This window comes from Perca fluviatilis, chromosome 3 (genome assembly GCF_010015445.1).
Source record: "Perca fluviatilis chromosome 3, GENO_Pfluv_1.0, whole genome shotgun sequence".
Lineage (NCBI taxonomy): Eukaryota > Metazoa > Chordata > Actinopteri > Perciformes > Percidae > Perca > Perca fluviatilis.
In genome coordinates this window covers 30,460,731-30,476,126 of record NC_053114.1, presented here as the reverse complement: position 1 = coordinate 30,476,126, position 15,396 = coordinate 30,460,731, and the positions used below count along the sequence as shown (strand labels likewise).

The 15,396-nt window shown below is 38.9% G+C and overlaps 1 protein-coding gene across 4 annotated transcripts in view; it reads left to right on the top strand.

Moving 5' to 3' along the window:
- Positions 1-15,396, top strand: part of rufy2 (RUN and FYVE domain containing 2) — a 30,745-nt gene that overhangs the window by 11,858 nt on the left and 3,491 nt on the right. For 3 of the 4 annotated variants that reach the window (XM_039795707.1, XM_039795708.1, XM_039795706.1), the window contains 17 exons: positions 28-201; positions 319-436; positions 1,376-1,477; positions 1,934-2,057; positions 3,882-3,946; positions 4,051-4,116; positions 4,923-4,992; positions 5,251-5,352; positions 5,551-5,667; positions 5,765-5,857; positions 7,362-7,436; positions 7,535-7,632; positions 12,857-12,976; positions 13,322-13,451; positions 13,596-13,690; positions 14,152-14,200; positions 15,118-15,198. In XM_039795707.1, coding sequence (XP_039651641.1) covers positions 28-201; positions 319-436; positions 1,376-1,477; positions 1,934-2,057; positions 3,882-3,946; positions 4,051-4,116; positions 4,923-4,992; positions 5,251-5,352; positions 5,551-5,667; positions 5,765-5,857; positions 7,362-7,436; positions 7,535-7,632; positions 12,857-12,976; positions 13,322-13,451; positions 13,596-13,690; positions 14,152-14,200; positions 15,118-15,198 — 1,679 coding nt within the window. Of the gene's footprint in view, positions 1-27; positions 202-318; positions 437-1,375; positions 1,478-1,933; positions 2,058-3,881; positions 3,947-4,050; positions 4,117-4,922; positions 4,993-5,250; positions 5,353-5,550; positions 5,668-5,764; positions 5,858-7,361; positions 7,437-7,534; positions 7,633-9,844; positions 12,130-12,856; positions 12,977-13,321; positions 13,452-13,595; positions 13,691-14,151; positions 14,201-15,117; positions 15,199-15,396 lie in introns of those variants that run through there. The other variant, XM_039795709.1, reaches the window with a different exon arrangement.

Sequence of the window (15,396 nt, the reverse complement as noted above, 5' to 3'; positions counted from 1 at the left end):
TGTTTGTGTGTGGCTTCTGTCCTGCAGCTGTGCGAGACCCCATGGCCATGGAGCGAGCCAACCTGCTGAACATGGCCAAGCTGAGTATTAAAGGACTGATCGAGTCGGCTCTGAGCTTTGGACGAACTCTGGACTCTGACTACCCACCCCTCCAGCAGTTCTTTGTTGTCATGGAGCACTGCCTTAAACATGGCCTCAGAGGTAACTTATTGAAATGCGATGCCGCTGCGCAATTGTGTTTATGTTTGCCTCCCTCATAAAATATGTCCTTCTTAGATTTTCATAGTGTTTCATGGTCTCTTTCTCTCTTGTGTACAGTGAAGAAGTCCTTTCTGGGCTTTAACAAGTCACTGTGGGGCCCTCTGGAGCTGGTGGAGAAACTGTGTCCTGAAGCAGCAGAGATCTCCGCCTCTGTACGAGACCTGCCTGGACTTAAGTAAGGAATACATTTATGTATGCACACCTGCGCTCACGCACAACTTAACCTAACATCATGCTGGAGGAACATGAGCCACAACACAACAACACACTTAACGTATACCAGGAACAATAGAATGTGACGTGAGCCAGAGCAGGGAAATACCTGACTATGATTTACTTTCACTTCACCTTTCCTCTCCCTGCTGCCTCACTTCTCCCTATTTCTCTATGTCTTTATTATTCTTTTGTCTAGAAACATTTTCCTAATTAAGTCAGACTCAGAGTTAAAACTGAGTTTGAAGTAGTCATTATGCTGTCAGTTTTTGGCAATAGATAAGCAATGGTGCAGTAGTATATTTGCTGCCAGTGTCTGGCTTATTATGTAATCAGCATTTTTTTGTTGTTTTCTCATTCATGCACATTATTTCCATGTCATGCTTTACTTTGTTATTCAGTTATCAGTCATTACATACCAGAGCTTCTAGCCTAAAATCAAGTAATATTCAGATCTCATCGGATCCAGCAAAATGGGGAACAGTTGTGTTGTTTCAGATGGAGAACAGAGTGTGTTTCCTTTGGTGGTGCTGAGTCAGACCAACAGACATGTAGCAGAGCAGCGTTTTTTGCAACACCAACTAGGACAGTGCAAACTGTCTTTTCTCTAGAATAATGTTACGCATTAAAAACACAGTTTTAGTCAGTAGGATGACACAGATGCAAAATGAAACATGGTTGTCTAGTCAGATTGAAGTCTTGAAAAGAGGGAACAGTTTATTAGATGAGCCCATGTTAAATGTAAACTGCAATAAACACATCACATAGAATAAACTAATTAGATCCAAACAATAAAACAAGATGAAGCCAAAGATCAATATAACAATTTCCAGCACCACTGGCCTTAGATCTTCAAAACTATAATGTAAGTGGTGTGTGTATGTGGTGTGTGTTTTTCCAGGACTCCATTAGGCAGGGCCAGAGCTTGGTTGCGTCTGGCTCTCATGCAGAAACGGCTGGCCGACTACCTACGACTCCTCATCACGAGAAAAGACCTGCTCAGGTACACACACATATGTATAGATAGCAATAGGTAAACTTAATTTTAAATAACTAATATAACTACGAACACTAAATCCTAACCATTCTTGATTTAGGGCAATTTTCTAGATATATTATTATTAACAAAAAATGTTTCAGATAATAACGATATATGTTTGGCTACATATTTTTGAAATATATTGTATTTTATTTACTAATAAAATTATATTTAAATTAATAAATTATATTCAGCAATTAATGAGATTCCTGTGCACAAATCCAGCAGTTAACATTGCTCTTAATTCCTTGAAAATAATTTGAATAAAAAATTACAGCTTGCCTTGTACTTACACCAAATATATTTCACATCCACAGTAATAAAACTACATAGCTAAAACGTTAAAATAAAGCCTCTCCCTTTTTGCTTTTAACAGATCTCCCTTAAGTGTTTGTGAATCTCTTGTATCTTCCTCCACAGTGATTTCTATGAGAATTCAGCCCTGATGCTGGAGGAGGAGGGAGCCGTGATAGTGGGCCTGCTGGTGGGCCTGAACGTCATCGATGCTAACCTGTGTGTCAAAGGCGAGGACCTGGACTCTCAGGTAACCACTGCTCTGCGACAGTAGCCCCTTTCACAAAGCCTGTTCAAGGCAGGATTTGTTGCACCATTATTCCGCCTATATAGCCTCGCTGTTTTGTATAAAAGGTACGAACACGGAATGGGAGGACAGAGTTGTTCCGCTGTTAGGTTGGCAGCTGAGGTAGAGCTGGGTCAACGTCTGTGTAAAAGGGACAGCCAGCATGGTGGGACTACACACACACACACATACACACACACACACACTAGACGCCGTCTGTGTTGTGTTACAGGATATTCCTCTTTTGCATCCGGAATTGCAGCATGCTATCTAAAATCACACAATTGGGTGGAATTATGCTGCAGTTCTTTGGTTCAGTGTGAAAATAGCAAAGCTGGCATAATGGTGGATCTTGTTTACAGCAATATTGTGGAAAATCTGTGTTAAAGAGCCTAATATTTAGACCATTTGACAAACAAAAACACATTTGCACCAGACATCGATTTGTCTTAGTGTGGGTATAAAAAACATCTGATGACCTGCCTCAGCCTGCATTACAGCCGGTGTACAGCTGGTATGCGTTGTACTCTCCTTTCTGTTCTCTCTAAAATTGGATCTAATTTTCTGCTTGCAGTATAATAAGCAAAAAATAAATAGGTAACACTTTCCTTGAAGGTATAAATGTGACATGACACAGTCATGACACATGAACCCTAACTCTAACCCTAACCATAACCATAACTTGTCATGACAAAAACCGAATGACACTTACTAAAAGAAGCGTTATGTCATGAACGTTTATGACTTATTTATAATGTTTATGACATGTTCATGACAGTGTCATGTTACTCTTATGTAGATACCTTCAAGTAAAGAGTAACCAATAAATGCATGTCTTATGTCAACAAAAAATAAGACAAGAAATGTTTTGTCACGTTATCTTGGTATCAGGCAGATGGAGAGCAGACTGTGGTGTCATGTTTCTACTCCGTGAGTGGTGACTTTGTCCTGAGTGCAAACACCTTTTCTCACTAATGCATACACCCTGTTCAGACTGTGTTCACACCTGACTGAACTTGGCCGAGATACTTGTAACATGAATTGATCTGGAATGGTTGGTTGTTGTTTTAGGTTGTTCCATTCCTGAAGCCAATATAATAAAATTAATTCAAGATTAAAAAGTATTTGGTTTCTACTTTCAAAGGCTGCAACCAACGATTATTTTCATTGTTGATTAAACAATAATGGGGCGATTATTTTTTCAATCATTAGACTATACAATGTCAACAAATAGTGACATTCCCAGAGCACAGAGTCCAAAACACAAAGATATTAGTTTACAATTATAACATAAAACAGAGCAAAGCACGAAATCCAAATATTTGAGAGGCTGGAACCAAATTATTTTTTTTAAACAATATTGGTTATCAAAATAGTTGCTAAATATTTATTTTTCTGTCGATTGACTAAGTGTTTAAACTACTATGTTCCAGCTCTGCTGCTTTTTAATGATGTATTGACACTTGAAGGTTTCTTTAGACTGCAACTTAATGGTGGACTGTGGTAGTTTCTATGTGTGTGGTTAACAGACAAATTAGCGCTATTAGTAAACACATTGGATATAAACTGCATACTATCACTTTTACACTAAGCATTTTGTTTGTCTTGTGTGAGTTTTAATTAACCACATAATTGTAAACATCCTTAATTCTTGTGGATGTTCTGGTGGCATGCAACTACTTAAGGCATGACTCATCTCATCTCATCAAATCTATGTCTGTGCACTCATTTCTTTTCAGAATATGCTTCCTTTTGAGTGATGCTAGTTTATTTATTGTCTTATTTGAGGTTGGGGTGATCGACTTCTCCATGTACTTGAAGAATGACATTGATGATTACAGGAGTGAAGAGAGGTATGATCTTTTATTGTCTCTCAACTGTATTTAATACACTGGGTCTCTTAGGCCCCCCAAATGTGATGCAGAGCTTTGTTTTATATCTGTTTCCGGTGCACCAGGAATAGCCAGATAGCATCCATCTTGGATCAGAAGAACTACGTAGAGGAACTGAACCGACAACTCAAGTAAGACAAATAACAGAATAAAGAATTGTGTTTTATTGGAAACAGTGTCTGCAGCATCTTCCACAGAATTCCTGGAGATGATGGTTTTATGAACTTCAAGGAAGTTCAAGGAAATTCTGTGTATTTTTTGTACCTGAACAGTGATTGTCATTCTACCTGATTTCTAGCTCACATTTTGTTTTACATCTTTTGATTATCTGATGTTTGAGCATTGTTATAATACATGAATCAAAAGCAGAAGACAGATTGCACGTTAGATAGATCCAGCATTCAGTCAGTTTCAGTTCAAAGCAGTCTGGTTGTTTCAGAAGTGCAACTCCGTCCATCTGTTCCTACAGACAGACTTGTTAAAGCACAGTCACGCTTCCTCTTTCAGTGTTTTCTTTTTCCTACAAACTCAGTATCTCATCTAAATTAAGATGGGTTGATCTGCTGTCTTAAATGGAATTATAGGTTTTGTTTTCTTCAAATTTTGCAGCTGTTAAAGAGCTAATTATAGGGCTATTAAAGGTCAAATTCAAGTCTGTCAATCTGTGATAAGACACTTCAGTCCACTAAACCTGTAAATGCCATTAAACCTAATAAACATGATGACAGCTCTCACAGGTCACAGTTGTATCTAATAAAAATAAGAAAAACCTCCTGTTTAAGTTACACATTTTACCACATCAGTTCTGAATTGTAACACAACTTCTACAATCCCATTCTGATAGTCTGAGAAAATGTTGCCACGATTAAATCAGTGATACTCAAAATGAACAGAAGTTGATTATACTTTCTGTGTTTGTGTGTGTTTGTATGTCTAGCTCCACAGTTCATGGTCTTCAGGGCAGAGTGGACTCTCTAGAGAAGTCCAACTCTAAACTCATAGAGGAGGTGAGACCCACACTCAAAATATCTGCATATTAGATTTCAACTAAAGGTGAAAGTCAGCACTTTAACCTGCACGTCTCTACATCATGACTGGATCTACCGGCTTTGTCGGTTACATGTTGAGTAATCTTAGAATCTGATATGATTTAGCCAAATAGGTTTTGATGAAATCACATTGTCAGTGTAAGCAATATTGTCAAACTGTTCTTGTTGACCAACTGAATTATTCTGTGTCTTACATGCCCACGTTTGTGTGTGCAGTTAGCCATAGCCAAGAACAACATCATCAAACTGCAGGAAGAAAACCAGCAGCTGAGGAGTGAAAACAGCCTTATTCTGATGAAGACACAACAACATTTAGAGGTACACAGTCACACAAACTGAAAAATATATTGCTGTCTTAAAACACATGGAAACATTGATTTGGTTTTCGCTGCAGCCAAAACCAAAAACAAAACTGTAGATCTAGCCCTCAGTGTTCCAACAATTATTACCAGTTCTGACTTCAAATTGTTGCATAATATGGCTGACATGTTCATCCCATTGATGTTATTTATTTAGGTAACCCAAGGTGATGCGTCAGTGGAGAGAGATACATACAAACAGTCACGTCAGGGTTTGGATGAGATGTACAGCGAGGCTCAAAGGCAACTGAAGGAGGAGTGTCAGCTCAGACAGGTCAGCCTCTGACTGCTTGTGTGTGTATAAAATCTGTAAAATATACAAGCTAACAGCATAATAACAAATTATATACATGTATGTGGTTTATGTTCAGGATGTGGAAACTGAGCTGTTAGTCCAGGTGTCGATGAAACAGGAAATGGAGATGGCCATGAAACTTCTGGAAAAAGATATTCATGAAAAACAGGTAAGCATACATTTTCCTTTTGTGTGTATCACATCACTCTGTCTTCCTTTTTGCGCACTGATTCATTTACAAAATATCTCGAGCTGAAAGTAGAAAAAAGTTACACCGAAGAAAAGACTTTAGAATAAAAGACTATTTAATTGTATTCAATATTATCCAGAATGACTTACAATGAATACACAAATGCAAATAGAAAAATCACAAGACATGAAGATTAAACAATGTAAAAAGAGACATGGGTTAATGTATGTCTTGCATATAATGGGATTTGTCAATGGTGAGATTTAATCAATGCAAACACCGGAAATTGATGAAAAAAGTTCAATCAGTAATATTTGAGATATATATTCAGACTCAAATAGTTAAACAATGATCCGAAGAACGACGTGGTTGCTCTTCAGACATAGTTTTATCACAATGAGAGAGAGAGAGAACATGATAACAAGCCTTTGGAAGCACAAACTAAAAATCTAGCACCAGCCTGTAATTGCTCACATGGAGCAGTAACATCTTGCCAGCTCCTGTGCCCGTTTCTCTCTGGCAGCCCTGCCAGCGTCGGGCCTTTCACCACCAACGTGTGAACTCGGCCATATAAACACCACCAGCTGACATTTGTAACCAAGCTGCGACATACAGTAGCTGCCATGGCAGCAGCATCATCACCACAGCTTTGTAAGGAGGCTGCTGGGATCATTAAAAACAACATGAGGTGAATCTGCTGTCAGACTGGAGAGTATGCTCAGCACCACCACAAGACCATGGGGCCATGTGACATGGGAATATTTGTATATTGCCCTAAATATATTTACACATGAATATGATAGGGGTTGGAATAACCAGAATGATACGATATCATAACGATACGATACTATTGCGATTTTAAACATATTGCAATATTCTGTGATTTATTGCAATTTATTAGCTTTTTTCCAACTTCAAATTTTTCCCAATTTCAAATTATGTCCCCAAAAGGAAACGTTGTCAACATCTGTTTTATCTAAAAAGATACATTTCTCTATTTGTTCGTCTCGCTTCAATTTTATTGCTGCAAAATGGGATTGTCAAGCAGACAAACTGACCAACACATACAGTATATAAGAATAGACCTATACTTGGCCTCTGTGTATCCATATAGTATTGGCACGGAAAATATTGCGATCCTATGCTGTATTGATTTTTTTCCCCCACCCCTAGAATATGACAAAGCTCCAAAAATGTCCAGTAGTTTTTTTTACTACGTATGTATGTATGTATGTATGTATGTATGTAGTCCTGAGTATAATTTTGTATAGATCCCCAGTGAATAAATCGTTTGAGAGGATGAATAGATACACACACACATAAAAAAACATGACTGAATGAAAGGATGAATGAAAATGTAATGAAAGAAGAGCATGCTAAATTGCTACTGCTGTAGGAAACTAGAAACAGTCTTTTGACCGCGTGACCAGGACAGTCAATACAGGATGCGAACACAACTGAAGTCTTTGTTTTTCATCAACAGGACACACTGATCGGACTGAGACATCAACTGGATGAAGTCAAAGTTATCAATGTAGAGATGTACCAGAAGATGCAGGTACAAACACGCACATCCTCAACTGGTTGTACTTGTTCTCTAATCACACACCGCACACATACTGTAATTATTACTTAAGACTCATTCTCATTTGTTAGTCGTCTGATGAGGAGATGAAGAAGAAGAATGACGTGATCACTCGTCTCGAGGAGAAGACCAATCAGATCACTGCCACCATGAAGCAGCTGGAGCAAAGGTAAGATATGCTGCCTGTAAAGGAACAGCACGCACTAATCAAAACCGGAAAATCACTTTGTCCCATGTGTCGCCTCAGTCCCTCCTTCAATCTTCTCTGCTGTTCTGTTAAAACCTTTGAACTGCAGTCTTTCTTTGCTTTACCAAAACTTCCATAATCCTACTTTAGCTAAGTAAGTTTGACGTCCCTGTGACCCTTTTAACAGCTTTGACTCTTAACAGTGAACTAAAATAAAATAAGGACTCACAAACAAAGAACTAGTTCCCAGTCCACAGTTGCCGTCATTTTTCTAGACCAGTTGATGATGTCGTTTTTATTGATTACTAAAAAGCTCATAGCATAGTTATTAATAGTTCTGCATGGTGTAGTTTGAAGCTATGTGGAAGAGAACTGGGGGAAAACATGGGAAAAATTGAGTCTGCTTCCTCATCACTGTTTCAGGGTTTCTCATAGGCAGTTGTTTAGGAGGTTGTAATCCTTGTCTCCTCCAAACTGGCTTATTTCTCTTCTGTGTGTCCTGCAAACACAAAATGTTCCGCAGTACAAAACCTTATAAAAGGAAGTGATCTGATCAGGGTTTTACCTGACATTACGACATATGATGGGATTGATAAGTCTTTGTCATCGGTTGAGCTGAGTTCCACTTTTGTGATGTAATTGGTGACTAGGTGACAGTCTAAACAACCATCAAATACATGATCTTTGTTATGTGAAGTAGCTCCATTTTCTCTTTGCCCTGAAGATGTATAAGGTTTTATTTGATAGGTGTATTAATTCATTTTTATGTTAGTGAAGGTGGTCTCAATTCAGTGAAGGCGGCCCACAACCTTTTCATGAAATGGCAAATGGATACACTAAAAAGTGTTTGCATGTTAAATTTATTCAGCATAAACACACTGTCAAAAGTTGAATCAAAATAGCACATTGCTATTGTCCAGTGAATGTCATACATTTTGGGAAACGTCATGTTTTAAGTGTGATTTTTGCATTATCCAAGTTTTGTTCTTCGTACAAAAGTTGCTTAAATTTGAGATGCAAAGCTTTTACTTGCCCTAGAGATTCAATTTTTATTAATTTTACTAAAGATTACCAGGAAATATGCTTGAAGTCGCCGTCCCAATGCAGGGTTTCAGGGCACCTGAAATAAAGACAACCTTCACTTACATCAAAACATCATACAAATTTAACACGTCTATGAAATGAAACATTAACCTTCAGGAGAAAAGAGCAGAATCACAATTTCATACAACAAATGCCATAGTGTGTATTGAATGCTATTGTTTAGGTCATCACCTGCTAACTTAACTGATTACAAGACAAGATACTGTACGTCAGGATCTGCCAAACTATTTCCTTAGGGAAACCCTGCAGTCCTCTTGGTCTCCAGTGCACCACATTGTATAATGCTCCTTAATTCCATATCAGTCATCATGAGACCTGCTGGTTCCTTATGATCCCTCCTCACCTCATTGTCTACCAGGCAACACGGTCCATCCCTCCCCTCCCCTCTCCCATTGGTTTAAATCTGTTCCATCCTATTTGTGATTTGTTGTGAATGTTTTTTGCTGCTCTAAAGGTGTATGGGCAGTATGCTGGCAGGACACAGACCCCAGTTACACTTGTTATTTTCAGTGGGAGTTTTGTGTTGTAGGTGGAAATCGAATGAAAAAGTTAAGATAAATAAACCTCCCCCTCAGAATTTAACATGGTGTCTACCTAAGAGACATCAGGCTTACGTCGCTCATGTTGATAGTATACTTCTGTGCACACTGCACCTAAAACACTACACTTTTTGTCTGATCTAGTTACTGTATATTCATCTATCCGTCCACATTATCTTTCCGTGTTTCTCCTTCCCACCTTTTTTCATTACTCATACGCTTACTGTGGAGGTAAATATATCAAGACTGAAGAAATCTGATGACAGTGGCAGTCTGAAATCAGATGTCTGTGTTTTAATGCCTTTTATTTACTCTTACTGCTGTGCTTGTGATGTTAAAAGTCACTTGAAGTGTTTATTGTAACCAGGGCCACTTAGAATACTGATGTATTGACATCCTTTCTTCCTTCCTTCCTTACTTTATTCCCTCCTTCTTTCCTCCCTTCTGTTCGTCTCTTTTTACCATCCATCCAATCATCCGTCCATGCGTTTTGCTCCCTTAAAACCATGTTTCATTGTTTTTCTTGATTTTATCCCTGCGCCTCTGTGCAGTGATAAGGATCTGCTAAGTCAGACCAGAACGCTTGCTATGTCATTTGTTAAGTGTGCCAGCACAGACACAGAGCACCAGTACAAGCTAGTCAAGGACATCTCCTTCTGAGGACAAACCTGCACATGCACCGCACATGCAGACACACAATTGCTTATGACTGAATGAATAAACAGATTTAACTTGTGTTTTTTTGCACACAATATTCAGATGGTTTAAAGGCCTGAGAGCAGCCACAGAATCAGGTGGAACTGGAGTTCATGGTTTGGTCCTTTTTTAGTTACTAAAACCTCATCGTCACCGGCTGGGATTCATAGAGGCCAATGCAACATGTTTCGGGATCTTTAGTTAAATTCTCCTCAGACAACTTTGCCGGGTTTGTGCTGAACGTGTTTCCTCTGAATGTCCTGGTCAGAGAACTGTCTGAATATTACGTCAGTTATACTTTGAATTAATCATACACTACTTTATCTATTCACTCACATGCTCAGGCATGTACACACTCACACATACAAATGCTACACATTCTCCCTGTCTCCAGTAGTCAGTTTATATGCAGTAACACTGACAGTAAGACAGTTGACTCTGAGATGTTTAGGGTCGTTGTTGTTGTTGTTCACGTTGAGTTAGAATGAGTGTAGTGGACATTCCCGCTCGTATCACAACTACTTTTTTTCTGGCAACACCTAGAGCCACTGGTTAGTGTTATTAATCATTTCTTTGGACCCCTCCCTTGATCAAGAGAAAAATGCATACACCCTCGCCACAAAATCTAGTAATATTTGATTACTCTAATTAATTTTGCCATTAATAACTAAAATTGCACAAAGAATGTAAGCTGGTGTACTCCCTTAATATGTTAACGGGGTAATACTTTTCACATAGCTACCAAATTGCACAGTAGACGTGGAATGAGCATTTGCCAAAAGTATGGCAAACATATCAAAATGATGTGTCCTGATTAGCGAATATTTCAGCCGTTGAACCAAAAGCTGTCACTTTATACAGTATGACACTTTAATATTTTTTGACACATTTTAATTTACTGCACTTCTGCTTTCTGTTAAGATGCAGGATAAAGTGATGTGACAAACTACATGCTCTCTGGAGAGATAACATTCGGTCACTAAAGACACTTCCACCACTCTCTCAAAAAGTTTAGACTGCTGTCCCCTAAAGGAAAAAAAAGTGTTTCTGAACTCCCCTCTAATAAGTTCCGTACTGTCCCGTAGCGGTGTCCACGTTGGCTTTGTAGAGGTTGTTGAGTAACTTGTGATTCTGTGCTTGGCTGTCTTATTTTAACCTTATTGCAGCCAAAACTGTTTAGCTCTAAAGCATGAGCAGGAACACGACAACTACCGTACAACATAGACAGTGTGTCTACAGCTGCCTGCATTTTAATCACAGTCAGTCAGTAGTGTTCACTACAGATGTTTAGTCGGACAGGAGTTTGCATGTGCAGCCTCCTGCTTTTAATTTGTTGCCAGTTTGCTCTGCATGTGTTGCACCTCCTGACCTGCTTCTGACTGGCTGTGATGACCCTCGCTGTGTCTGAAATCAATCCTCTCTTTATAATACACACGCAGTAGTTTATTCCATAGTTAGCAGTAAATTAGGATTTCGGACACTAATGAACCATTGTCATTTTTGCATCATCGCTGACAGGTGATGTTATAAAATGTAACAAATTGCATTGTGGGATTGTTAGTAGAAAGTAGTCTGTATGTCATGGATGCTACTTTTTTCCTTCCATTGTTGGATTTTTTGAGGCCGCTATATAAAGGATAATGTATTTCACACTCAGACTTCAGACACAATTTCAAATAGCAGAGGGTAAATACTCTGCAGTAAAAAGGGAGTGATTTCAGACGCAGCCCGTCTCCTTCCTGCATAGATTTACCTAAACTGTAAATTGTAAGGTTGAGTCAAGTTTTGCAGATGTATACTGCTCAGTGGGACCAGCAGCTTTAGCTCAATGTCCTTTGCTTTGTTTCTGCAGAACAGACAGAATTGAGCCAAGTGTAAAGTATTGTAGATACACAGCTGTAAACCTCTGGAGCTTCTCTCAAGGGAACATGAATGTGTTGTTGTGTCTCGTCTTGGCATATTTATTGACTTTTGTGATAGATCAGGAAGTAATCATTCTACCTATTCTAACTCCATGTTCATAGTACTGTAACTCCTCTCAATTTGTAGATGAATAAAAACTCAGTACAACTGATTGATTAAAACTCAAAACTACTGTCTTTTACCACCATGACCAATAAAGTTGGATGTTTTGAAAGTGTTGGTTGTGGTTTGAGTTTTTGGCCACTTTCATAGTGCTGTTAACATATAGACATAGGAACATGTGCTTTTAAGGCGTAATCCAGCTCTAAATCAACAGTTGCTGTGAGTCAGGGTGTTGTGGGATTGTCCTCCTCATTGTCCAAGTGTCTGAGACGTACAAATTATTAAAATCCTGAAACCAAAATCCCAAACCCGAAAATGCGCTACAAAACATTCCTCCCGTATGCAATATCGGGTGAAAAAAAAGACTCCAAATGCTGTGAATATATAAGGTATCATTGAAAAAGAACACTGTCTGAGAGCATTCACATAATGCATTTAGTTAGCTATCCTCTTCTTCTTTTTTCATTTAGTTGCTTTAAGGCCTCCCCCCCCTCCTCATTGTTTCATCAAGCGTCTTTATTTGGACTCATCACCCCTTTGTGTTCCTTTACTGTTCTGTACCCCTCATTACAACTCTGCATCCCTGGTTGCACTCTTTCTGAGTTACCTCTCTGGTGCTGTAACAGAAAATTACAACGCCATCCTTCACCCCAACCTTCTTCATTTATCCTCCGCCATCTCTCCTTCATGGTTCCATCCAGAAACCTCAGACCCTAATCTCCTTCCTTACCCTCATCCTCCTTCCCGTCTTCCTCGTTTATTTTCTCCTTCTCCCTCCATACCAACCCCCCCAGTTTTTTCTCTCCATGGTCCTGAGTGTGTCCCTGGTTATAATGGTGCAGATTACAGGAGGCAGAGAGGCACCGCACCTCAGCCGAGGAGGGAACCAGACGCTTCAAGTTGGACTTTGCCAACAAGGCCGACAGCCTGCAGCGGCAGATCGAACACCGAGAAAAGCAACTGTAAGCAAAACGCCTCCAAAGACGGACTGATTGTTAGACTCATGCGCACATGTTCATGAACACTTAATCTACAGAATCTGTGGTGCTCAGAGAGAGACACAACATAGTCAGTAAACCATAAACTGTGTAGCATGGTAAGCCAGCTGTTGGTGATAAAGCTTTTCTTCCTTGAACTGTCATAGCCCTAATTCATGAACCTAGGACCAGTAGATCACAATTAAAACAAACATTATACAAACCAGTGTGCCCTAATATAATTTGTTACTCATTATGTCCCTATCTCTGTCTCGTTATCTTTATTCTTGTTATTGGTGTTGTATATACATGTTCGTGGTGCTCCTGTAGCCAGCAGCTGGAGACGGACCTGAAGATAGAGAGGGAGTGGAGGCAGACGTTACAAAATGACCTAGAGAGAGAGAGGGATACGGTGGCTCAGCTCAGCACAGAGGCGCTGCAGATCAACGGACTAAAGAAGGTAAAAAGGAGAGAAAGAAATGTACCATTTATGTGATATTGTATAGTAGGTTTTATTACACGTGCATAACTTTGAGCATTTGCAGAATATGATCTGATTTGATCTGATGCATGTCCTCTGTTGTTTTGTGTTTATTTTCCCCAGGAGTTCCATCGTCTCCAGGATGAAAACATTCAGCTGAAGACCGTCTGTGAGGACCAAGAACAAGCTCTCGAGGAACTAGGCTCCAAACTGAGCGAGTGTGTATGCTTTAATTAAACAATCTGCACCATAATCAAGCTGTCTTTACAGATAGTTAAATGTTCTAACCCCAAATGTCCTCAGTAAGATTTTAAAATCTTATGTTATGTTGTGTCTTTTAGAGGACAAAAATAGCCTTTTAAAAACATGTATTCTAATAGATGTTCAGTTTTTGTGTTCATCATCATATAAATTTCAGGTAAAAAAATTAATTAAATTAATTTTTCTTTTATTAAATTCTTTAGATCATAGAGGACCATACCAGAGCTTTGAAGGTTTTAGCTAATTTACAACAAATCACATGCAATTTACATTCTTGGAAAGAAGTAAAGTTTACAATTCTTTAGAAAGCAAAACAAGCTTTCCTGAATGAAACAAAAAAAGAGAACCTCTTGCTAATATTGTTTACTTTTTTTTTTTTTATAATTTGTTTCCATTTTTCTGTATTTCTTGTCATCAGATCCAAACTGAAGATTGAGGACATCAAAGAAGCCAACAAAGCTCTTCAGGTAAAGTAAAATGGCAGGAAAAAATGTATTTAAAGCGCCCATATTATGCTCATTTTCAGGTTCATAACTGTATTTTAAGGTTGTACCAGAATAGGTTTACATGGTTTAATTTTCAAAAAACACCATATTTTTGTTGTACTGCACAGCTCTCTCTCACTGCTGCAGATCCTTTTTTCACCTGGTTTCTGTTTTAGCTACAGAGTGAGACCTCTTTTCATCTTCTTCTTCTGTACTATCTTTGATTGCACTCCCACATGCTCAGTAGCTCAGATGTAGAGCATGTCAGCTAGCTAACTCTAGAGACAGTAAAAGAAAGCCTGTTTCTCCAACTTTGGTCAGTTACAAGGCAGGATTAGCTGGGAGACTTCTAAATGAGGGCACACATGTAAGTAGTTCTTTTGTAGATTATGGTGAACTTGTGTGTGTTGTAGCAGATTTTGCTATTGAGAACGACGTAGCATGCTAGCGTTAGCATTAGCGTTAGCATGCTAATAAGCTAACGGTTGTGGTTAGCTAGCTCATTTCGGACTGTGACGTCACAGTCCGAGCCGATTTTGAACAGCTCACTAGGAGACTGAAGGCAGGACACATTCAGAAACCGTATCTCACTCAAAACAGCATGGATGGATTTTTTTCAAAGTTTGTATGTGTGTGGAAGCACCAGAGACACAAAAGAACACCCCAAATCCCAGAAAATGTTATTTTTTCATAATATGGGCACTTTAATCTAAACTCTCTCCATCACAAAGATGATAAGTTAGATAAGATATTAGTAAAAGAGCAGGGAGGAACCAGAGAAAAACTAGAAACAAATCTAGTTCTGCTGATTTGGAGTTGTAAAGTGTGTTGTGTGCTGTTCTGTAACATTTATAATGTAAAGTTAGGGTAAAAGAGAGATTTTTGTTGTATTGTTGCAGGGGGGTCAAGTTTGGTTGAAGGACAAAGAAGCCAGCCACTGCAAGCTGTGTGAGAAAGAGTTCTCCATCTCAAGACGAAAGGTCAGTCAACAAATGACCACAAATAGGAAATGGAGATTTTCCAATCCTGTGTGTTCCCACATCCAATCCAGACATGGTCAGAAACAGCACTGGGAATCATCTGAGGGCCCCTGATCTCTTTATATAGTCTTTGCCTCTGATATGTTGGTGAGGAAGTTGGTAATCCACATCCTTTTTGCATAAATAAATGTCAAGTTA